This window comes from Melitaea cinxia, chromosome 3 (genome assembly GCF_905220565.1).
Source record: "Melitaea cinxia chromosome 3, ilMelCinx1.1, whole genome shotgun sequence".
NCBI classification, from domain to species: Eukaryota; Metazoa; Arthropoda; class Insecta; order Lepidoptera; family Nymphalidae; genus Melitaea; species Melitaea cinxia.
In genome coordinates this window covers 8821826-8848171 of record NC_059396.1, presented here as the reverse complement: position 1 = coordinate 8848171, position 26346 = coordinate 8821826, and the positions used below count along the sequence as shown (strand labels likewise).

The window sequence follows — 26346 nt, the reverse complement described above, 5'->3', positions numbered from 1 at the left end:
CTTGTTAAATACTTATTACAATGTGTAAAGTTCACAGCGGTATAGGTACGAGAAGTGGCGATACGAACTTAGTGAAAGCACAAGTTTAACTAACACGGGTACCAACAAATACTGAGTCTCCAAAAACAAAATACTTTCCAAGAAATCCCCCAGTAATCGTAAAAGATTCATTTTTTAATGATATCATGCGAATGGAATGTTACAACAATAAAGATAAATAAATTATACCAAATATTGAATATACGTTTTGACAAATAATTATACTATCCAAACTATTTATGTCCAAAACTATTTTCTGATTAATTTACACTTTAAAAAATGCGTCGCGGGCCGCATGAAAACAAGCCCGCCCAAGGGTCGTTGTTCGGGTAGTCCTGCTCTAGCCAATTAAGCTATGGAACAATGTACCCGTTAGGTCAAAATTGATATGATGATTTTATATTCGTTTTTAAGCGACCGCGAAGACCGTCTATAGTAAGCCCTTTACAGAACCCCTAACTATTCAAAGTATTATATTATAATTTATATCGTAAAATTCCTTTATTCGTAATGTACAAGCACATTATATATAAGAGGAAAAAGTTAGTAATTTTTTAACCAGTATCGGTACTGGTTCATCCTGTGTCTGTTCCTTTTTCGTCCTACGATAAAACACTTTTAAAAAGCAATATTTTAACGAAACCAGTCGGTTTACCGGTAAGTAGTATATTTTAAACTAAAAATCATTTGGCTAAGTAATGCCGTTGGATCATGCGATCGAATTCTCAAACCGATCAATTATAAAGACAGGAATGCGCGCGGCTGGTCGGCTGCCGCAGCGATGTTTACATTATTTTATACGATGTATGGAAGGTGAGGGAGGGGAGTTCGTGGCGAGCGCGCCGTCGGCGGCCTACCTTGAGTGGGCAGGTTCAGTGGCTGCGGTTTGGTCCCGTCTCGGGCGTATTTGTCTTTTATCGGTTCACTGGCCAGTTGTATTGGCGTGCTCATCGCGTTTACTAAGCTAGAGGTCTAAAGAATATGACTGGTCCGAAGCCGTCGTGGTTGTGCGCGATTTATTTACTATATATTATTGGTTCCGACGCCGCACTCTCTGGACTTTATATCGATAATGGTGTCGATCAAACAATAATACATCATTCCATGACGCGACATGAACGGCAAGTTGTTGAACATGAAATATTAGAGCTTTTAGGCCTAGGTGAGAGACCCCGGCGATCAGAAGCGCCACCATTGGACCGCTCGGCACCGAGTTTTTTACTCGACGTTTATAAGCAACTAGCAGAGGAACATGAACAAGCTAGACCAACTCGCAGTTCTGAAATGGCTCTTAGTGGAGAAGAACAGCATGCCATCGATGAAAGTGACCTGATAATGACATTTCAAAGTAAAAGTAAGTACTATGGAATGAATACAATTTATAATTTACAATAATTCAATTCTTTGTTTGTATCCTGTGTTTATTTAGTATTCATTATTGAACAACGTTGCAAATATATGCGTAATGTGTATTTTCTCAGAAGGCTATTTATGCCTAGCTTTATCAGCGGTAAACACTATTCCAGTTGTTTAATATCATTCCTTAAAATTAATTAGGTTAGTAGTAACAGTTATGTACATGAGAAAATATATTTGAGTATTATTTAAAATCGTAAAAAGTATGATTTTGAGTATTATCTTATATTGCTTTGGTTACTTTTTTAAGATAAAGATTTTGCATTCATAACTTCTAATATTGTTGAAATTGTTGTGAATGTGTAACATAAAATGGAAGTAGTTTTGAGATAAAATTCAACTATAAGACGATTAAATTAACAACACGCTACGATTGAATTAATAATATATATATATATATATATATATATATATATATATATATATATATATATATATATATATATATTCATTACTACTTTTAATGGATTTTTATAACCAGCTTGTAGTTGTAACGGTTTTGTGGGATTCGTAAAATGATTTTAAGAAATTCTTCTGGGAATATTTTATAATCCGTAGAAATGAGAAAGTTTGTAAGAATGGGAAAGGAATGAATGTATAGATGCTTTTCATTTTTTCACGGTAAAACTATTTTTTTTAAACTTGGTATGATACTATATATATAGTAGTTGAAGACAAACAATAGGCTTCTTTTTCTTTCGAAAAGTTCCATCACAACTATGTGGGCATAGGCGCGAGGTCTAGTTAATATATACATTTATATAACTAAGGTCGGTAAACCAGCGTACAGCTCACCTGATGGTAAGCTATTACCTTAGCCTTATAGACGTCTGCAACACTACAAGCATGCATCGCAAGCGCGTTGCAGGTCTCTACAGCCAATCACCCCCAGAAGCTCTGGTCACCTTACTCATCACAGGAACACAACACTGTTTGAAAGCAGTATTATTTAGCTGTGATCTTCTGTAAGGTCGAGGTACTTCCCCCGTCGGGCTGCTCCAGATTTTGAGCAGGATATTTCCTGCTATGACCTACATCAGGTTATAATGTAAAACCGTTTTTACAGACTATATAATTTATAAATTCAAATTGTCTTCTCCGTAGGTGTTATACGAGTAGATTACGTTTCGTATGAAAAAAAATCCTAGCCTTTTTTTAAATTTTACTTTGCCTTCATATACTAGCTATTCTGATGACGAATTTTTGCAAGACCGTCCAATATTATTTCTCTTAGCCCTAAAAAAACGTCGATAAAGTGAAATATTAATATCAACTATCGAATACAACTAAAGAATCGCATATGGAATCTATTTCTTTTTCTCGCAGAACCTTCTACATTATAAGTTATAGCCGTGCTTACGCGCACATGAAAGGTATCACGCGGAATAAGTCTATCAAAGTAGCTCGTCTGTTTAAATAAAGTCAAATTTAAAAATGGTCTAGGATTTTTTTTTCATGTGGAACTTGATCTATTACTTCTACGAAATCCCCCCAATTGAAGAAATGCAGTTAGGAGTCGGACATCCTCTATATTTTGATTTATCTTTCATTTTCTTATATCGGTATTGCTGTATAATAAATAATAGTGCACAAAAACACATACAAACAAAACTGGTAAAGTACCTGACCATGAAAGTTTTCAAAAAGTTTTTCAAAAAGTTTCGATAGCAGATAATAATATTAGTGACTCATACAGATAAGATATCGAATGTGACTTATCCATTATATATTATGAACGTCAATCAGTCTTTTTTATTTACAATAAGTAGAAATACAGGACTATTTTTTGTAATTCGTAAATTCCGTATAATTCTATTATTTTGCCTGGGATTCGCAGGTAAAAATGAGTCAGTCGTTAAAAGGCCCGTATACCTTTTCTTGGGTTACCGGTAATTTTTTGTCTTTCATTCTACGTCAAATGCACGCTTGTTATAAAAAAGAAACGATAGTTTTTTTAAAGTTATATTAAATTAATAATTGCTTAGAATGTAAATATTTTTACAGATATATTCTACGTTTGGTTTTTGTACAAGAAGTAGTATGCACAGTTGAGATAGTTATATCCTTTAATTTGGTATGCTCGCGACTTCGTCCCCGTGGAATAGTGACTACATGTTCAACGTGATTCTTTAAATTGGCATAACTTTTTTATTTATGAACCGATTGACATGAAACAAACACAAATGTTAAGCTAAGTTTGCCACAATATATTAGTAAAAACCACATCTAAATCTGATAAGCCGTTTCCGAGTCTAGCGTGCACGAAGGCACAGACAATCAGACAAAAATTCTTACAATCATTGTTTTGGGTGCTATTTGTGTTAATAAAGGTCCCAATAAATTTTATCTCATATCTCTTAAATTTACAGACAGCAGTGACCCGCTACATTTTTATTATATGTACTAGTTGTGCCCGCGACTTCGTCCGCGTAGAATTTAATAAAAAAGTAATTTTTCAGTTCGCAGAGTTATAAAATAAATCAAATTCTAAAATAAAAGTAGCCTTAGTTACTCCTTATTACATCAGCTATCTGCCGGTTAAAGTCCCGTCAAAATCAGTCCAGTCGTTTCAGAGATTAGCCGGAACAAACAGGCAGATAAACAGACAGACAAAAATTGTAAAAAACAGTTATTTTGTTATATTTACCGTGTTATATGCATTTAGTAAAAAGCGGTTATTTTAATATTACTAGTGGTCGCCCAGAGGTCGAAATTCAACCACAATTAAAAATTTAAATAAAAGAGAAGCAAAAAAATTATGAAAATGAAGACCTTTTTTAAAAAATTTCAATATTACTACAGACTTGACAATCAACAAAAGTGTATAATATGCGTGTTGTGTCAAATACATGGTAGTGTGTGTAATTTTTTTTATTGATTTAATATATTTTTATGCATGTATCACGAAACCTCCGAAACTATAACAGCTACAAACTTGAAATTTGGCAGGTAGGTTTCTTATAGGGCGTAAACATCCGCTAAGAACTGATTTTACGAAAATCGACCTCTAAGAGTATCCTCTTAAACGTAAAACGGGGGTCGGAAGTTTGTATGAAAGTCTTATGTTTTTGAAGTAAGAGACTTGAAATTTAAAATATATGCTCTATAGATGGTGAGGAGGTGTCCAAATAATGCATCGTAATCTATATATATAAAAGAGAAAAGTCACTGACTCACTCATCACTAGAACTCAAAAACCGCTGGATGGTCTATCCATCCAGGTTGGACAAAGATAAAGTTTGGCAGGGAGGTAGATTATAGTTAGCAGACGTCCGCTAAGAACGGATTGTACGATATTCCATCGCTAAGGGGGTTTAATTGGGGTTGATAGTTTGTATGAAACATATACAGTCTGAAAATAAAACCAAAAATGTGGTGTATAGAGAGGTTTTATAAAAATAACTATTAAATTATACTAACTGCCTTTTAAAAAGTTACTCAGTTTGATAAGCATTTCAAGTGACTGAAATAAAAAAAAAAAAAATTTGCGTTAAACTTCTTAATAGTAATGCATATCTTCATAACCACGAGGACGTAGTCGTGGGCAACAGTTAGTGTATTATAAACAAAGTCCCCAAAAGTGTATGTGATCGATTCGCTCAAAATTTACTGAACGGATTTTCATGCGGTTTCACCATTGGAGAGAGGGCTCCGCCATTGGCAAGAGAAAGGTTTACGGAACGGCTAAGCCGATTTTGATGAGAGTTTCACTGGAAGTTTGTCGGGAAAACTTTGTGACACACTAATTTCAACGCCGAAGCCGCGGGCACAGCTAGTACATATATAAACAGACACTCCAATTTTATTTATTTGTCTAGATTGATGATATGTACAAAACATACAAAATATAATGCTATGTTGAAGAAATTCGAAAATAAAAAACTTTACACGACAGTAGTCGGTAAAAATCGGAGACAAATGCAAGCATGCATAATGACTACTCACACACAATAAAAAGTTTTACTATGAATGAATTACACGGAAACGATTTAAAAGCAAGGCAATTGTCTGATTTAGGAACTGAAGTTGAAAGGCGATTTTTCACTTTTGAATAACTGCTTCAAAGGTTTAAACAAGAACTAAGACTTTTTGTATCTGCTTGTAAAGTGATAAAAACTGATACGTTAAGCCCGTCAAATCTCAACTCCTGTATCAACACCAACACTTAATATTCACATTTGAAGGTAATGTTGTGTGTCTGGTTGCATCAATAAGATATTGTAAACTATAATCTGCTAAAGCTTGGTAATTTTTCCATTAAGGGCATTTATAACAGGAATAGTGACTAGTATAAGAGGGCAAGACGAAAGTTCGGACTCATATGATTAAAATTGTTTATTTTAAAGATTTTTTAATATCATATCAAAAATCGACCGTTTCAGCGGGGATCGAACCTGCATGACCCTGACCTGACTGACCGTGTCGGCGCTCTAGCCAATTAATTTATATAATAATTAGTATAATATGATGTATAATATATGTAATAATTAGTATTCCAATACTGAAAATATTAAAAAAAAAACTATTTTGTGGGAGATTTTACCATTCCCGCTGTATTTCCTGGATATGCCTCTTTCAGATTAGTGGTTATATCAAAGGGTACATGATTGGCATGATTTGTCAACAAATATTTCCTAATTTGAAAGATGGGAAATATTTTTGAATTGGAATTCGAAAATGAACCGAGAGGTAGGGAAAAGTAATAGCTTTTGTAGGACCGTACTTCGAATAATTTGTTTATTTTCATTGTTTTAGAATTAACAAATCATTTTTTTCACTCAAAAAACGGACCGAGTTAATTTGATGGCCTAATTATTCCTAAAATATGCCATTGTTTAATTAAAAAAAGGATACATATTTACGATGTAATTATTTTAATCTAACAATAGACAAATTTATTCAGTATCGTTAAGGTCGGCAGTGTCGCAGCGATATATTATATTATCTGCTGGATTGAAATACACACAGTCTTCCTAATTGAGTCTTATTGTCGTCTATTAACATGCTAAATGGACTTTTGAGAGATAAATAGTTTTCATAGTTCGATATACATTACATGCTGAAGATGAATGCTAAAGTTATTAACCTAAAACGAGTCACATTTTTTTTTGTAAGACGAATTATGAATTTTAATTATTTTAAATAGCCATACCATACCACATAACCTGATAAAATTTTATGTTTGGGTAGATGTAAAAATGTAAGATGAACTGAATATATAAGTAAAGTAACATAAAGTGTGTTCGTATTTATTATTATTGTTAAAATCAAATCCCTTAAAAAAATAACTAAAGCAAAATACGTAGATTGCAGTAGGTTTGGGATAATAAATTATAGTGAACTCGGGATAGGACGTACTACAAGGCCTTCGTAACTATTCATAAACGAAAAGCTTGTTCACAAGACCATATTACTAAAATTTCTCTCTTATATTTTGACTAGTCCGTTTGCGTAGTTTGTAGTGACCCTGCTTTCTGCTCCGGCGGGTTGTGGGTTCGATTCCCACCCCGAGTCTGGTTGTAATATATATAGGTATTTATTTATTTATGTATGACAATCTTTTAAGCTGTACAGGTTCGGCATGTGCTAGGCTTTTATGTATTATTTATATACATATGTTTATCAAAAAAGAAATATGTAGAAATATGTAATATGTATGTATAGCATTAAGTTGCTTACTTTAGGAACAGATGACCGTGTGTGTATGTTGTAAAAATTTATTTATTTATTTATAATAATGCCCGAACGTGCCAAATTATTGAATAATTGGTAAATTGTCGTGGTCTGTTTTATATATAACTGACTCGGTGAACGTTGTACCGCCATATGTATTTTTATTTAAATATTTACAGATAGTTTATTTAAAAAAATATATTTTTAAAAGTCGATAATTCATTTATGTACTTAAATTGATATGAATATACACTTCGTTATGAAACATAGTTTGTTTGAAGTATTTTATATAAGTAAATAATAATTTATTCCATAAAATTATTGTCAAATATATCGATGATTTTATATCCTGTTTAACAAACTATATTAGTTTTTAACCGTTAAAATTTACTAAACAATCTATTATAGTAATTTATGGCAGCTTCTTTAACGTTAATATGTACACGTGCACATAGAGTCAAGTTACATCAGGCTTCTCAGAGGACACGCCACCTGCGACGGAGTATTCGATAATTAATTTACATATTCGTGACGATGTTTCTAAAGTAATTAGCAGCCTGCTCCGACTTCGCACGGGTTTTTAACAAAAATTTCATAATTAAAAATCATAATACACACACACAAACCCTTCTATGTGCGTCAGGTTACTAAAAAAATAGAATTATTAAGAAGCGGCCCATACCCGAGTGACGCTGTGCACTCGTTGTAGCATAACTATACTAATAACTAATAGGTACATATACTATTGTGACACTTTTTGTAAATAATGATGTGTTTTGCAAAGTCGTAGTATATTATTTTTAACCGACTTCCAAAAAAGGAGGAGGTTCTCAATTCGACTGTATTTTTTTAAAATGTATGTTACATCAGAACTTTTGACCGGGTTGACCGATTTCGACAATTTTTTTTTAATCGAAAGGTGGTGTGTATCAATTGGTCCCATTTAAATTTATTTGAGATCTAACAACTACTTTTCGAGTTATATCTAATAATGCGTTTTTACTTGACGCTTTTTTCGTCGACCTACGTTGTATTATACCGCATAACTTTTTACTGGATGTACCGATTTTGATAATTCTTTTTTTGTTGGAAAGCAGATATCCCTAGCTTAGTACCATGATAAGCCAGGATCTGATGATGAGATCCCAGAGAAATCGAGGGAAACTCTTGAAAATCCGCAATAACTTTTTACTGGGTGTACCGATTTTAATAATTTTTAATTTAATCGAAAGCTGATGTTTGTCATGTGGTCACATATAAATTTTATTGAGATCTGATAACTACTTTTTGAGTAATCTTTGATAACGCGTAGTTACTGACTATTTTTTTCGTCGATCTACGTTGTATTACTCGTCGATGTAATTGAAGTCGGTTTTTTTCGTTTGCGAGCAAACACAATTATAGTCTATCATCATAGTTAACGCAGCGTACGCGATGTAAAGAATAATTATTTTTGGTAATTTTTTACACTTTGAGTTATATTATTAGAGTTTTAGTAAGGATCCCTAATATTTTTAAAAATATTATACAGCCTTTGTCACCCGCAAATAGTGTAGCTTTCCAACAGTGTAAGTCAGTCGGTTCAGTAGTTTCGGAGCCTATTCAATGTAAGCAAACAAACAATCAAATCTTTCTTCCTTATAATATTTGTATAGATTTATTTTAATGGTGAAACGTTGTCTGTTTCCTATTTAAATTTTGCTTCTAGCTTGCGAGTAAATATTGTCTAGGTTGGCTTGGCAGTAAGTGTGCAAATAAATTATCGCAATAATCTATAATATTTATAAATATTGGTTTTTTCCTTCTACATTTATTTAACAAGTCTAAAATTTAATTAACATTAAAAAACTCTGTTATATTTGAGTTTTATTGCCAATATAGAGCACTACAAAAGCTAGTTTGGTGTTTTTTCGTCATAATTATGTCAAAACTTTATTATTACTAGCTTTTCGTACGCGTGTAATATACTGTGTTGGCCTATGTCAATCTGTTTAAGTACGGATAGAAAAGTTTCACTCAGTTATTTTAATATATACTTTTTTTTATCCTTTATTAATGGAGATACTTTTATATAATTCCAGAACATCACTTAGGAGCCTTACGGCACGGGCACGGAAGACATGTTTGGTTTGACGTGACCAGTGCACCTGGAGACGCCTCGTCTCTACTCACGGCAGAGTTACGGCTGCACCAGGCCCCCGTTCACACAGAAGACCCAACAGCGTTGTACACTGTTGTTGCACATAGAGTTATCAGTGTTGATAACCTTGGGTAAACATTTTTTTAATAATTAAGAAAACAAATTGTTTAATACAAAACTATTTAAATTAAAACAGGGTTATATATTTACTTGACTACGGCAAAGCCAACGAGTATAGTTAGTATGTTCATCATCATTATCATTCCTTCATATCTCCCAAAATACTTGTCATATTTAGAAGACTTACGTATCATTAGAAGCGTCTGAAATTGTCCGCTAGTTATAGGTCATATGGTGTCACATTATACTGTGTTTCCCTCTAAAGGACATGAAGTGACGAACTGTTTATTTTTGTAGTAGTCGGGTTTTAGTTTTTTATTTTCTTTATTTTGTTGATAATAATAGTGGTATTTGAATGTAAATTTCATAAAATTATAATTGAAGTACGTAGTTACAATAAAATTTCATATTTATATAATCTGTTTATCTCGAATCCGAGTTAAAGTTCATACAACGAAGATATAAGACAGTTTATCTAACTTTGTATTTAATGATTATACAATCAATCTTATGGACTATATATCCACTAAATAAAAATACAAACATTTATTTGATAAATATTTTACTCCAATAATAGTTATAAATAATAGTAATAATATATAACATAATTTACCTAGTAAAATAAGTTAATAAATAAATAGGTAATATCAGAGTTATAACAATAAACCTACAACTAAAAACCTTAAGTAGAATATATACATAATATAATAAGTAAAAAATATTATTAAAATGAGTCCCATTAGGCAAGGTTCCGAAGATACTGGCAGCGTTCCCCCTTTGAATAGCTAGACTAATTCTTTGTCCGAAGTAGCTGCCAGCTCTCTTCGGTCTCCTGTGACGTCGAATAACCTATTTGCTATTTCCTTAAAAAGTATTATAGCGCTAGGACCCCACGGACCAAGGGGATCGACGCCGAATGGGACAAAATCATATTCGGGGCCTAGACCCCTGTATTTGTATGCTTTAGTTTTTTCAGCCGCTTCACAAGCCGTACCAGCTCTGTTGTTGGTTCCATGTAGATGGGAAGGGGCCAGCGTGTCTGAACAGGTTGCATCCCATACCAGCACCCGGCCCATCTTCCATGGAATCAAACTCATACCGTCCGGTCTCTTGCCATCGTCTCTTGCAATACCAGTCGGCTCAAGTAGACTTGGCACGTTGACGGTGGCAAGGGACCGGCGTATGATATCGTTAAGTGCGGCATGTCTCGAGAAGCGGCCTGCACTTTTTAGGCATGACAGACCGTGATGTCCTAGCTTATCGACATCACTGCCACAGGGACATTTATGAGGAGCGCAGACCGGAACCCCAAGCCGTAGACAGGTTGCGATTCGGAGCGTGTCAGGCTCAAGAAATGTTCCTGTATTTGTCGAAGGGTACGCGTGAAGCCAGTAGCCGGCCTCATGCGTACCCACGGCCAAAAGCCTAGCACGCGCCGAGCCTGTACTACAGCTTAAAACATTGTCATAAGTCAATTTGCAGTTTATGTCGTCCCAGCTCCTCTGTGAATTTGGAGAAACTGGAAAATTTTGACCTGGGCATGCAATTAAGAAAGCTTCTTCCAAACCAGCAATCTCAAAGTTTGAAGGGGGTGCCCATAAAATTTTACTTATGAGATTTGCTGAACTATGGACAGAAGATAGGAAGGCTGGTAAAGCGAAGGAAATTTTGCGAATCCCTAAACCACCATAACGGATAGGTAGGGATGCTTGGGTCCAAGATTGCTCGTTCAGTTGCATATTAAGAATCGATTCTAAGCTAGTTTTGATTGTCGTCTACTTGTGTTAAAAGATCTGGGTGATTCCAAAAGGAGGTACAACGGAGCACATACGTAAATTTTGGGCCGAAAAGACAGTATTTTAAAATGCAAAGTGCATAATGTGGACTAATTTCAAGGAAACGGTCAACAGAATTTTGAAATATAGTGGTTGAATTATTAATATATTGAGAAATAAATTCATCAAAGATTGGAGAACCTAAAAGGTAAAGGAAATTACTGTTAACAATTTTAATATTTGGAGCCAAAATATTAAATTTTTGTTTTACGTCATTTAAATTTAAGGCTCAGTTATTTATAAAAAGTTCGCATTTGCTACAATTAAGTTCCAAACCAATGGCTTCAAATTTATTTTTGATTAAAAAAAGGTCCGTAAACACAGTATCCACATAACCTCCTAGGGTTCCGCTGTCCAAATACCAGACGTTGAATTTAGAATTTTAATTTTTAATTATCGGATTTATAGCCAAACTACAAATTGCTGGCCCAAGAGGGTCACCCTGTTGACAACCTACTTCCGAAGACAGTTCATTAGAACGATATAATAATTTTGTTGGGTCAGCGTAACTAGCGTGTTTTATTTCTGTCAGCAGGGTATCCCTATTTACCGAATTGAAAGCATTTTTAACATTAATTTTGAGCAACACGTCAGGCTGACCGTGAGTTAGGAAAGAGCGTAGGGCATGGACAGCTGCCTCACAGCCTCTTTTTACAACAAAGCTTAATCTGTACAAGGTTCAAATTCCGAATTGAATTTTGGTAAAATATGTCCAACAGCAATTTTGGAGGCCAGGCGTCGAAGTGTTGATCCAACAGCAATTGGTTTCACCCTTCCGTTCTTTTTGGTGAGGGCGATGAGGTTCGCGCCGTAAAGAATAGGAACAATTTCTGGATTGATATTCTTGTAATTGGACGCATTTGAAGAGACCGATGGCGGCCTTAGCAATCGCATCTGAGCCTGCTTGTCACTTGTTGACCATGTCAATTTTTAATATGTACAAATCACTTTACTGATTTAATAATTTGTTTACACTGAAAAGGTTCTTTTAGTTAATTAAATTCGAATACTTCTAAACACTTTTAAATGTCATGAAGATTATCGGGTAATGATCTTCGATCGCAGCTCGAAACAAAGAATAACAAGGCCTGTCTAAAGAAACACCAATAAATTGATCAGCACAATAATATCATACAATATTCACTTAATTTCGTACACTGTTACTTAACTTTTATGCGAAATCAGACATTTATATTATTTTTAAACAATAAAATTTTACGGATTAAATGTTTACACTGACATGTCGTTGACATAATTATTATCATTTACTTATATTGCAATTAAATAATTTCTTGAAAAAAAATATAGAGCGATGGCTAAAATATTTTAAAACAATTTTAAGAGTACATAATAATAAAATAGTGTTTTTATAAGTTTTATTATACACAAGTTTTCAGAGATAGGTAGAAAGGGTGAGAGAAAAGAAGAGAGAGCTAAATTGTATCAGTACTTATATCCATTTTATCAATTAAAAGTAATATGTCATGTGTTGTCTCACAAGCGCGAGCACTTGTTAGACACGCGTATTATTTGATGTAAAATAATTGTAAAATAAAAGTATTTTAATTTTCAGTGGTATTGAAATGGAGCGTGTCGCAGCAGTAAATACGAGCGTCGGAACCGAAGGCTGGTTGGAGCTCAACGTGACAGCAGCGTTGGCGAAGTGGCTCGGCGCGCCCGCAGACAATCGGGGTTTCTTTATAACCTTACACCCACATTCACAGCCAGGTTAATATTAGCGACGTTTTATCTTGTCTCTAATAGTTATATTTATTACTAGCGACCCGTCTCGGCTTCGCACGAGTGCAATGCTGATACTAAATCGATAATTCGAATGGCTCGACCAATCCGGCTATTTTTTTTTGTATGAAGGTTTTAATACTTAAAAAAAAATTACTTTATTACTTAAAAATTTACTTAATTTAATTTATTAACTTTTGATAGAACGAAGTCTGTCCGGGCAGCTAGTATAAAATAAATATATTATATAATATATGCGCAAAAATGTGTTTATTTACGACATCACATTAGCAATCTCTAAAACTATCAGTGTTCCTCTACTATGTTACGCATATTTTATACATATAAACCTTCCTCTGGAATTACTCTATTTACTAAAGAAAACTGCATCAAAATCCGTTGCGTAGTTTTAAAGATCTAAGCATACAGTCAGCGGGAAGCGACTTTGTTTTATATTATGTAGTGATACTGGAATATATTTTCCAGTTAAAAATTATTTTCTTATTCCAAATAGCTTCAAATATCCTAAATTTTAAACGTTTTGTGCCTGTGAAAAAAAGGCTATAAATGTATTGCACCTACTTACGTATAGACAGAATACTTAAGAATTTTTTATTACTTTTATTTTTATTTTAGAGCGTCATGTTAAACCAGAAGAAATAGGGGTACAAGAAGATCAAGGCGCTAATTCTGAAGGAAAGCAACCTTTTATGGTTGCGTTTTTCAAGAACGGAGTCAAGCTTGATAGTTCTGACGCTGGAGCTCGTAGAAAACGCGAAGCAAGGCGCTGGCGTAATAATGGCTATTCCGAAAATTATTTGAGAAACCCTCTGACAGGCTAGTGAATTTATTTTATTATAAACAAAAATTCGAATTTATTCAAAACGCAAAAATGTAAATATATTTAGTATTTCTTTAGTATTTATTAACGACATTTTATTCAAAGTTTTACTTAGAGTCTTGTTTTGTATTGAAATCGGTACGAAGAAAATAATAGTTTGCTTAAGTACCTACTTTCCACACTGAATACAGTTACTATATAATTGAAACCGGGTAGAGTTGAAACAGTTTTTAAGTTAAGAGCCAACTTTGAAAATAAACGATAGTATGTTACGTGTTATATACTGTATTAAACCTTGTATTGTAACCTTGTAATTATCTAACAAATGGGTATAAACAGTGCCTATATTTCCTTTGTAACTACAAAAAGTCAACTTGAAGGCTGGTGGGCTCGGCAACTGGTGACTCGTTTCAACTCTCCTACAATGAAGTACTTAATTGAAATATTGGTCGCTCCCAGCGTTGAAACATCAGTTCAGCTCAGTTCAGCTCAGCCTATTGCAATCCACTGTAGGACATAGGCCTCCCCAAGTTCGCGGCAAACGTCCCGGTTTTCCGCAATCCGCAAATTCCGCAATCTTACGTAGATCGTCGGTCCAAAGGGCCGGAGGACGTCCCACACTGCGTTTGCCGAGACGCGGTCTCCACTCCAGGACCCGTCTGCTCCAAAGACCATCGGTCCTGCGGCACAGATGGCCAGCTCACTGCCACTTTAACTTGCTAATTCTGTGGGCTATGTCTCATTTCTAATCCTGTCTTTGAGAGAGACCCCAAGCATAGCTCGATCCATTGCACGTTGAGCGACTTTGAACTTGTGGACCAGTCCCTTCGTCAGTGTCTACGTCTCGGCTCCGTATGTTAACACAGGCAGGACGCATTGCTCGAAGACTTTTGTCTCCAAGGATTGCGGAATCTTCGAAGTGAGGACTTGACGAAGTCTGCCAAACGCTGCCCAGCCCAATCGAATCCTCTTATCGGCCTCTCTCTCGAAGTTGTTGAAACATATATTTCCTCAAAGTAATTTACTACAAAAATACATTTGAAAGTGAATGTTTTATCAACGCATAATTAACCTTAACATAGTCCTTCTTTTTTGGTTCAATTGCTGCTTATTCGTCTTTCGCTAGCATACCGTTTTTTTTAATCTATTTATTAAACTTTATTGCACACACAAAAAATAAGATACATTTTAGAAAGATTAGGTACGAAAACAAATAATGTATGCAAAGGCGGCCTTATCGCTTATAGCAATCTCTTCCAGGCAACCTTTAATCAAAGTAGTACCGGTTATTATAAAGACTTAATCTTACACCTTTTTGTGCAATTTTTGCTGCTTTTGTGCTTTGCTTTCGGTATGTGTCGAATGTTTGTAGCGAAAATACACCGGATGTGGAAGAAGATACAGAAGATCGGTTGAAAATAGAAGAATATACATTACTTTGAATTAAAATTATCATGGGCATGTATGAAGTACAAACGACACACTGCAACCAGTACAAACTACTGCTACTAATTGCAGCAGAAGTATGCTCCAAGGTTTAGTTCGAATAGTGCTACAATATTCTATCAGACCCAAAACAAAATGTAAACAAGGTGACCTAGTGCTCCTAGCGTTTAAAAATCGGTTGCCATAAGGATATAGCTTGAGCTGATATAACTTAGTAAGACAACACAGTAATTCCAAAAATTTATCACTATTTAAATCTTAGATTAGAAAGCTGGTAATTATCCTAGAAGAGTTAGGTTAAAATAGCTAATTAAACGAAATTGAGGTGAAGAGATTATAAGGATGAAAACTTACTTTGATCCATTTTTTGACCCAATATTTTTCAAAACACGAAAATGTCAATTTTAGCGCATAAGCGACTACTTACTTACTGAGAGGGTTAGCGAATGGCAAAAGTGCCAAATTAGTTTTAGATTCCGATAAATTTGAGCTATTTCAACTTACGCTCGTTTCAACTCTCCTCGTTCTCTATATCTATTTTGATTTATAAAAAAATATTTTCAATTTTACAAAAAAAAAAGAATAACATATTTTTTTGAAATTTCAGATACGTCGCATTGGACGACCAGAAGCTGCGAAATACAGACATTATATGTTAGTTTTAAGGACTTGGAGTGGCAGGTTAGTTAATAAAAGCAATATTCTCAAACTCGTAAGTAATAATGTAACAGAAAGTATTTCATAATAATTGTGTTTGATCGCAAACTAAAAAAAACCGACTTCGTTAAGTTCACTTACATCAATATGTTGTAGGGTCACAAAAAATAATCAAATAAATAAGCGTTGTCAAAGATTACTCAAATAGTACTAATCAGATCTAAATCAAATTTAAATGAGACTACATGACAAGCATTAGCTTTTGATTAAAGTAAGAATCATCAAAATCGGTAAACCCAGTGAAAAGTTATGCAGTATAATACAACGTAGGGTAGATATTATTATTAAATTTTTCTTAAACTAAGAAAAACTTGTTTGGCTACGGTGTATACAGTAGTATTTTCTGAGGCGCTTAGAATTAATGAAAAAAAAAAATATGTTTGGTCTGAAATCGACATACGCAAAATGTTTTTGTTTGAATAGTTTAATTACGTTTTTATGCCCTTAACTTATTAAAGGACAAAACTCATATACTAGCATTTAAGTCTTTCAATGGTTGCATTTTGTTATAGGCAGCGAAAAATGTATTATCTTATCTTCTCTTCTGTTTACATACAAAATTTAATGCATTTAGCGAGAAATTTCTAGATATCTGAAAGACTTTTAGAATATTAATAAAACAATATATATAACAATATATATAACAATATATATAACAATATATATAACAATATATATAACAATATATATAACAATATATATTCACTGCAGGATTGGATTATCGCTCCTGACGGTTACGGAGCATTCTACTGCAGTGGCGAGTGCAATTTTCCACTAAATGCTCACAAAAACGCAACAAACCATGCAATTGTGCAGACATTGGTTCATCTTTTGAATCCTACTCAGGTAATCTTTTTATAAACATTATGTATATTCGTATATTTTTAGAAGTATAATAATATTGTAGTTTGATTAGAATAGCTTTGTAAAGGTAGAAAAAAAAATATAAATGACACCATTTTTTCAGGTTCCGAAGCCGTCATGTGCTCCAATCAAGCTTTCACCAATTTCAGTCCTTTATTACACTGATGATTCAAACGTGATATTACGGAAATACAAAAATATGGTTGTCAAGAGTTGTGGATGCCATTAATTTAATATGAAGTCGTAAATTTTATATCGACAGCCAAAACTAGTCTTGATTGTTTTAATAAAGTAAATTAGGTAGCTATATAGATTTTATAAAAAAAACTCTCAGGGTTTTCTTGAGCTGATGTTTCAAATTGTAGCTTACTTTAAAGTCACAGAATACTATGAAATTACATATTAATTGAATCTGTAAAGTTATTTTAGTATTGAGTACATACTGTCCGCACCGATCAATCTCCTTCGTGTATTCTGCATTCTACGTGACATTGGCGAAATTATTTGTGCCCATTTGGCACTATTGAAAGCCATTTTAACCAAAAGTAGAAGAAAAAGAGTACATACTGTCTGATTTAAAATTTTACCTCTGCAAAACAATTTAGCTGGCTTAAAGACCGTATTTATACTGTTTTCATTAATGGTGTCAGTGTTATTTCAATGCATATATAAGTCGACTTATAGCGAAGCTTGTTTTTTATTATAAATTAAAAGTTGTATTATTCGACAAACAGAACTTCGACACATTTTCGATATTTGCACGCACTTATTTGATAATATACAATTCTGATTTTAGTTACAATGACGTTGAATGTCATCGTCTGAGATACCTACATGTTCTTATACCTATTATTATTTTCAGTACAGTAAAATAAAACAAAGGCTGAAATATGAATGCACGGATTTTATGTATAATAGTGAAAAAAAAGTACACGCCTAAGTAAAGATACGTTATTTATCTGTAGCTCCAACAGTAGAGCTATTAACTTAATGCTATATACATATAATCTTTGAAAGGTTGACGTTTACTGAAATTCTTAATTTGTGTAATAAGTTTAACGTAATTTTTTATTCTATGACTTAAATATTGAAACTACTGAAATGTCAGTTACAATTGCCTTGATCCGCAATCAACGTAGTATATTTCAACATATATTTCAATTCCAGCTAGTTTATATACATTATCTGAGACTTTTGAGACAATTCGTATTAAATTTATGGCATAGTCAATAGTAATAATTACAGATAATTTATAGAAGCTGGTTAGAGTGAGATGTCACCTTTAATGGTCAGAATGATTTATGTTTGAGCAATGAGAGATAACGACATCAAAGAACTAATAAGTATCAAACAAAAATAAATTTTAAGCTTAATTTATAACGAAACAACTTTTTCGGATTTTATCGCGGTTTATTAAGTTTTTAGATGCCCACGGTGCATACGGCGGTGATATGTGGCCCGTGGTTGCTGTATAGTATCCGAAACGTCGGGCATCTAAAAAACTTAATAAACAGCGATAAAATCCGAAAGCTTGTTTCAATACAATGAGTGAAAGTCGCGTAAACATTAATTCTCTTCTTTTGGTATACGGTGAATTAGATGTACTTTTTGTACCAAGAACTGTATGAAATAAAAGTATATGAGCTGATCAGTCATAGCAGTATTTGAAAATATGTGCGAGACAATAATAGGCTTGTTGTTACATTTTTATTCAGTTTCCGTACTTATCAAATATATGTTTTGACATACGTATTTATGTGTAACTGTGATTCTATGAGACCTTGTTATTATTAGTATAAAAGATAAGTGTGAGTGCGAACAATAAAACTATTATTTAGAAGTTAAATTGACAACCAATTTTAAATTAAATATGATAAATATATACTCTATGAATGTGTTCTATATATATTAGAAGTATATTAGTAAACGACACATTTGCCTATATACTGAATGTTTGTTAGGTAGGATGTGGTGTAATGTACCTTACATTTAGATACAAAGCGTGTTTTGCGGTCGGCTCGTATTCTCTAGATTCCCGTATGTTGGTGATACCGGCTATGGAATGACATACTTGTATGAATAAATAATATAAAAATATGTTCGTAACGTTTTGTATTATTCAAATATTATATTTGTTTACGTTTAAGGATTATTAATGTCTAGTGATTGACGATTACTGATGTATTCTTTATATTGTCCGTGTCCCTGTTAATTTTTACTGTCACTCAATAGTTTCTGTAAAATTTGTAGAAAACAAATATTTGCATCTTTTTAACAGCACCGCATTATTGTGTATAATGTACAAAAGATATATATATATATATATATATATATATATATATATATATATATATATATATATATATATATATATATATATATATTATGTACTACCTTATTTTGGTATTATTATAACAATTTATTTTTGGCGTACAAATTATTAACATTTTATATTGATTTGATTACGATTATGCACGGTTTACACTTTAATTGCATTTTAATTTTGCAATCGTAAGCAAATATAATTAAATAATTATATCCCTCACTCACTTCACTTCAGCCTTTCGCAGTCCACTGCTGGACATAGGCCTTCACAAGTTCGCGCCAGAAATGGCGTGATCTCATGTGTATTGCCCATAGTCACCACGCTGGGCAGGTGGGTTGGAGACCGCAGGTCTGGCTTTTTCGCACCGAAGACGTTGCGGCCCGTCTTCGGCCTGTGTATTTCAAAGCCAGCAGTTGGATGGTTATCCCACCATCGGTCGACTTTTTAAGTTCCAATGTGGTAGTGGAACTGTGTTATCTCTTAGTCGCCGCTTACGGCACCCACGGGAAGAGAGGAGGTGGCTATATTCTTTACTGCCGTAGCCACACAGCAGAAATGTATCCATAGTGGTGAATAGTAATTATGATATTTAACTTCATCGAAGGCTTTATCTTTCATTTGTCTTTCGTATTGAATAACATTTATCGTTCTTGAAAACCACAACTGTAACTGCAAGATGACGACTAGTATAATACATATATGTTTGTGTGCGAGTTTATGACATTTTTTAAGTAAAACTTCTTAACGCACGCTTGACATGAAGAGTAAGCTAGGGAATGCGTGACGAGAGTGTTATGAAAAGTGTGATCGGGCAAGGTGAACGGAAGTTGAGAGGGAGATATAAGTTACATGGAGGTAAAGAAGTTTTACTTCAGTCGTGTGGTCTAAATCACACTCTATTTTTTAAATAACATAAAACATTTTTTTTGTCAATCTTTGAGCTTCTGTGTTTAATAATAATTATTGTTCGGTAATTTTATTTTACTATAAGAAAAGAACGAATTTTTAATATTGTAGAGACTCGACTAACCGGATAACCTATTAACTGATTGTTGTCGTTAGGCATCCGAGTAATCGAATTTATGAAGAAATTTGGGTTTTATACATATTATAACGTAATACAACGTTACTAACGTTAGGTAAATGTTAAGAACAACAAATAAATTAAATTTTTAAAACAAAATCAATGTAAGGATGGTAAAAAAACTATGAAGAGGTGACATGTTTTCTTAAGTTACCTATACACTTGTCATGAAAAATGTACAAATGTGTATGAACTAGTTTTACTAGTTTAAAATATTTGATTGTTCAAATAAACGTGAATCTGAATAGATAAGGGCTGGATAATCGAGTTAAAACTGTAACTTAAAATTTTAAATAACTACATCATATTTTATATTGAGATCAGATAATAAGCTTCTCTTGTCCGGATACTCGAGTTTCCACTATCATAATTATACAAATACAAATTTAAATGCATCACATTTAAGATTATACTTAATCCCACCAAAAACATTTTCATGTAAAATGTTGCCAAGACGAGATCATATGGCTCGCACTGTCAAAAAGTTATCAGATCTCATGTAGAGCCAAGCTTCTAACTCTACACGCCCTAAACTCTACAAGCCCTAACTTCACAAACTCTACACCTTAGTCAAAATATGTGGCTTGGCCGTTTCGTTACTACCGGCTGCCGATGTTGTAGATGACGACTTTCCTGTCTCATTTATATAAATATATTTTCTCTTTTTATTTTTATTTGTATTATATGTATATCAATTATTCTTCTTCTTTTTATTTTCTCTTTAATAGAACTATTGTAATTGTATGACAGAAAAGTAAAAAACAGTGAAAAATTTTTTTTCACCTTACGCCCACGTGACGGTAGCGAAACGGCCAAGCCACATATTTTGACTAAGGTGTAGAGTTTGTGAAGTTAGGGCTTGTAGAGTTTAGGGCGTGTTGAGTTAGAAGCTTGGCTCTACATGAGATCTGATAACTTTTTGACAGTGCGAGCCATATGATCTCGTCTTGGCAACATTTTACATGAAAATGTTTTTGGTGGGATTTCACTTCTTTTTGTAAGTTGCTTATGACAATATTATAGTTGCATTTTACCTCCGACACATTTTATACCATAAATATTATCCAATCTTCACCATATTTGGTTTAAGCATGCTGTTTTTGATTTTATGTTGAACTGATATGCAAACGGTGATCTCCGCCAAAACTTAAATACCAAAATTACAAAATGTAAATTTTCGACATAAGCTAATAACCGATTTCTATTTTTTATGTATTTTATTATTATTATTAATAACAAGAAGTCCCTATATCGATTTTCAGACCTCTAGCCATAGATCAAGTAAAAAAGGGTAGATAACGCACCTAGAACAGAAAACTGAAGCCACTTTTTTAAAGATGTGTGAGTGAGTGAAGTGTTGACACCTTTTAAAAAAAGTCCCTAAAATTTTTATTAAACAATTAATTTAATATAGGTAAAATGGGTATGTGAAAATAAAAACCTGTTTATAGTTTTAAATAAATTTACTAAAAATAAAACAAAAAATCGGTAGAATAATAAAAAAATATATTCGTAAGATAATCGTATGAATGGACACTTCCTATCCCCTCCGTTTATCTCTTTTCAGTTTGCAGTCGGTTTTTTTTAACTATTTTTCTTAAACCTAGAATCCTTTATGTTGTATAAGTTTTTTAAATTTTTGTCGCTTAGAACTCAGAGTCATCGTCATTGTTTGCATTTTACTAATATGATGTAGTCTTATGTTCAAATATTTTTCAATCACTAATCGTATTAAATTCACTTTATGCGCATGGCCAGCATAATTGTGGTCATTTTCTCAGTCTTACAGCCGCTACCCATTCACCTCTTATTAAAATATTCGTTGGAAACCTAAAACCATGAAATTTGATAGTAAAATATGGGTACCTAGTTTACTCAAAAATTGTAAAAAGTTAAAACATAAAACAAACGAGTTAATAATTCATAAATATATTTTGATTTTTTTATTTTCAATTTATGTAACATAAAATAACACGAGAAAAAAAAAAAACAATAACTATGTCTACTTTTTACTTAATTATTTTTCTGATTGCGTACAATTTACTTACCCACATTTTGGGGTATTGAAAAAAAGAACTACTGGCAACACTCCCGTGGTACGTCATTTCGTGACATTGAAATTATAAGTTCCGAATAACCTCAATATTATTTTGGAATAACAATAAATTTAAAGTTTTATATGTACTTACGTGTGAAACGATATTCCTTCAGATTTTTTGTTTATTTTGGTATTGTTTTTGCACCATTTAATCACACAAGACGGCATTTTATAAGCAAAGTTACTGTATGAAGCCTCGTGACATACTAACGAAAATGAGCGTAGTTTGATGCATATGTGTGCGTGAGCGCGTGTATTTACTTGAAGGAGCCGAGTTTTGTGGCTTCACTAACAACAAAGGCCGCGCATTATCTACTTTTTTTTACTATATCTATGCCTCTAGCATCAAAATTTGCGGAAGTCTCATACAAACTTCCATCCCCTAGTTTAAGGGGTTGGGGGGTAAAAGTTCCAAGTTTTAGAATTTTTTTGTTGTTTGTGTACTAATACTAGCTTACATACCAAATTTCAGCTTTCTGGGACTTCAGGAAGTACTCTAAGAATTTTGATGATCATCAGTGAGTGACGAAATCGGGGTTTTTTAGATATCAATAAAATCTAAAGTATAAGAGCTATGCAATTGAAACTTTATATATTTAATAAGTCCACTATTGACACCATATCCCCAGAATTTTGTTAATCCGGTATAATCCAAACCCAAGTTATGAGGGTTCAAAAAAACGACGAAGCACTTCGAGAAAAGATAGGTAGTGCTTTTCGTTTTTTTTTTTTTTTTTGCTTTTCGTTTTTTTTTTGGTTCGTCTTGGCGGGGGCACTACCGTGCCCCCAGATTGACAAGCTTTACATTTTCAAATTGTTTAGATCTAACATTATAAATATATAAATAAAGTTTTAATGTAAAAGCGGTATTTTATTGATTTGGTTCTTCATTTTCTCATTTTAACAAAAGAGTAGGTATAACATTATTAGATCGATTTTTATGAGTGCCACAATTATTTATTGCTCCTTGCTTCTAAAAATTGACTTTTAGCCTATTACTTTTACTATAAAATGTGGGAATTACGATGAAAAATAATATAAAATAAAAATAAAAAAATAATACAATAAAAAAAAACTTCTAAGTCTTAATTCAATCTATGATTTGAGGACTGGGTTTTTAGACTATATATGTGTAGGGGAAAGCGAGGAGAGTAGAAACGGAGATAATTTGAAACACCTCAAATTTCTCAGATTCTAAAATCGCTAGCTAGTTGGATGGAGATCATGGCTAACTTACCGCTCCCGCCAACCAACAGCCAGCTGGTTGATAAAATTGTGTTTGCTCGCAAACGAAAAAAAACCGACTTCAATTACATCGACGAGTAATACAACGTAGATCGACGAAAAAATAGTCAAGTAACTACGCGTTATCAAAGATTACTCAAAAAGTAGTTATCAGATCTCGATAAAATTTATATGTAACCACATGATAAACATCAGCTTTCGATTAAATTAAAAATTATCAAAATCGGTACACCCAGTAAAAAGTTATTGTGGATTTTCAAGAGTTTCCCTCGATTTATCTGGGATCCCACCATCAGATCCTGGTTTTCTTATCATGGTACTAAACTAGGGATATCTTCTTTTCAACAAAAAAAGAATTATCAAAATCGGTACACCCAGTAAAGAGTTATTGCGGATTTTCAAAAGTTTCCCTCGATTTCTCTGGGACCCCATCATCAGATCCTGGTTTCCTTATTATGGTACTAAACTAGGAATTGAAAACCTCCTCCTTTTTTGGACGTCGGTTAAAAATTGTCATTTTTCGCCGTTGCAAAATATTAGGTCAGAAAATCGATAAAAGTAAGTTTTTATCCACATAATGTTTTCACCTCAACTTCGTTTAATTAGCTTCTTTATCCTCACTATTCTAGGACATTTGATAGCTTACTATGTTGTCTTACGAAGTTATATCGGCTGAAATTTAATTGCAACCGATTTTTATACACTAGGAGAGTTCAACAGTTCGGTGTGGTTGAAGTCACCTTGTTTGCATTTTGCTTTGCATTTGGTCTTTTGTTTCAGATATATTTTTCGTATTTTTTGGTACGTTATGATTAGGGGTTAGGATATGGGTATTATAAAAAAATTATTTTGAGTATAACATGTTACATACATGATTTATTTTGAAGTTATTTCCTAATGTAAAAACCGTTTCAATTCCTCTTTTTTTGGTGGAATGGGTTTATATAGTATAAACCCAGGCCCACAAACTTCTTATATTTTCTGATGGACACTAAACTGTAATATAAATAATTGCTATTTTTTTTAAGGATTATAAAATATAATCTAATTATAGTCTTGCAACAAATACTGTAGATAGAAGGTCTGGCAGTATTAATTTCATATTGTTTACAATATTCCCTACTACCTACGTAAGAATCAGCCACTAGAAAATTAGTACAATTCATTACGTACTTTTTGCACCTGAAGTCTAGAAATCGGTTAGCGGGTATGTGTACGTTTACAAGATGCACTAATACAGTAGTAGTATTGTTGTAAATATTTTCTCCATCAGAAAATAACAAAGATCTGAGGGGGTGCTGGGATCTTGGACCATTAATTTTGAGGTGGTCACATACTCACTACCTTAAGATATGATTAGTTATTTTAGGGTACCTAATTGAGGGAACTCATATGTATATGTATTTTAAAATAGGTATGTACATCGATATCTTCGAAATTTCTTGAGTTTAGGTATTGTTTAAAAAAGTATATATACTATATTGTTTTCTGCTTCCGAATCCCTTAAGGCTTATCTCTCATCCAGAGCTTACTTCATGAATATTTTAAACAGACACGATTAAAATAATTGTTTAAATGTGTAAGATTTCAATTTCCTCGCGATATTTTTCTAGTCCGCTGAATTCCCTTTTTCGAGTCTGAATGTTCTAACTTACGTGTGTGTGTCATAGTGATAAAATAAAAATTGGTCAAAAATATAAATTATAATTAAATTGAAAACCTCCTCCTTTTATGATTTATGTTAAAAATAATAACTTTACTGATTTTGATTAATCTTTTTTCAATCGAAACTTGTCAAGTCATCATCATCATCATCATCATCACTTCAGCCTATGGACTACAATACTCTAGACTATCGCAATCCACTGCATGACATAGGCCTCCACAAGTTGGCGCCGAAAATGGCGTGACTCATGTGTTATGTCATAGTAACCACGCTGAGCAGGCGGGTTGGTGACCGCAGGGCTAGTTTTGTCGCACCGAAGACGCTGCTGCCCGTCTTCGGCCTGTGCATTTCAAAGCCAGCAGTTGGATGGTTATTCCACCATTGGTCAACTTTTTGAGTTCCAAGGTGGTAGTGGAACTGTGTTATCCCTTAGTCGCCTCTCACGACACCACGGGAAGAGAGGGGGTGGCTATAGTCTTCATTGCCGTAACCACACAACAAATCAGCATCTTGTCAAGTGATCCAATGTAAATATGAACGAGATTACAAATAGTTTTCGAGTTATCTGTATTAATGTGTATTGTACGAAGCCTACTGATGTACTTAAATTGAAGTCGGTTTTTGTTTGAGAACAAACGCAATTATTTTTACTAACTTACAATTGCGTATTGAATAAATCGCCACCAAAAATAAACAAACTTTGTTGACATTTTACTCGTTTATAGGTACTATTTACTTTAATTTCATAGAATCCAATCGGTCGTTTGGAGATTATCAACATTTGATAACGATTGAATCGTCATATTTGTCGCAATACTTATGATTCCACGTATCGTATAATTCAAGCGGTTAGTCGTAGTATTCTTTAACCTATATCTTGAGCGATAGCGTGTAGTGTGCTGTCTGAAATAGGATAGAACGTTGTGTTATGCATATCTTAGACCGAACGATGTTGTAGTCAGAACTAGATGTATTACGATATAGATACAGTGATTGTGTGTGTAAATTTTGCGAATACGGCTTTAGTGGGGGAAGAGCGGGAAGTCGAGTCAACAACTTCAAGGGCGCTGCAGCCTCCGCAAGCAATACTCATCAT

General features: G+C 33.4%; 1 protein-coding gene across 1 annotated transcript; it reads left to right on the top strand.

Moving 5' to 3' along the window:
* The first annotated feature begins 907 nt into the window (after positions 1–907).
* LOC123669395 (protein 60A) lies at positions 908–17250 on the top strand. Its single transcript, XM_045603002.1, has 7 exons — positions 908–1393; positions 9210–9399; positions 12797–12951; positions 13600–13800; positions 15858–15931; positions 16679–16813; positions 16935–17250. The coding sequence occupies exons 1-7, from the start codon at positions 1021–1023 to the stop codon at positions 17058–17060; spliced, it is 1254 nt and encodes a 417-aa protein (XP_045458958.1). The 5' UTR covers positions 908–1020; the 3' UTR covers positions 17061–17250.
* Positions 17251–26346: the final 9096 nt, after the last annotated feature.

Bases quoted from the DNA above. Each gene is read 5' to 3' on its own strand.
- LOC123669395 (XM_045603002.1), top strand. From the start codon at position 1,021: ATGACTGGTCCGAAGCCGTCGTGGTTGTGCGCGATTTATTTACTATAT. The intron at 12,952-13,599 runs GTTAATATTAGC...TTTTTATTTTAG, and splicing joins ACACCCACATTCACAGCCAG to AGCGTCATGTTAAACCAGAA. The intron at 15,932-16,678 runs GTTAGTTAATAA...TATTCACTGCAG, and splicing joins TTAAGGACTTGGAGTGGCAG to GATTGGATTATCGCTCCTGA.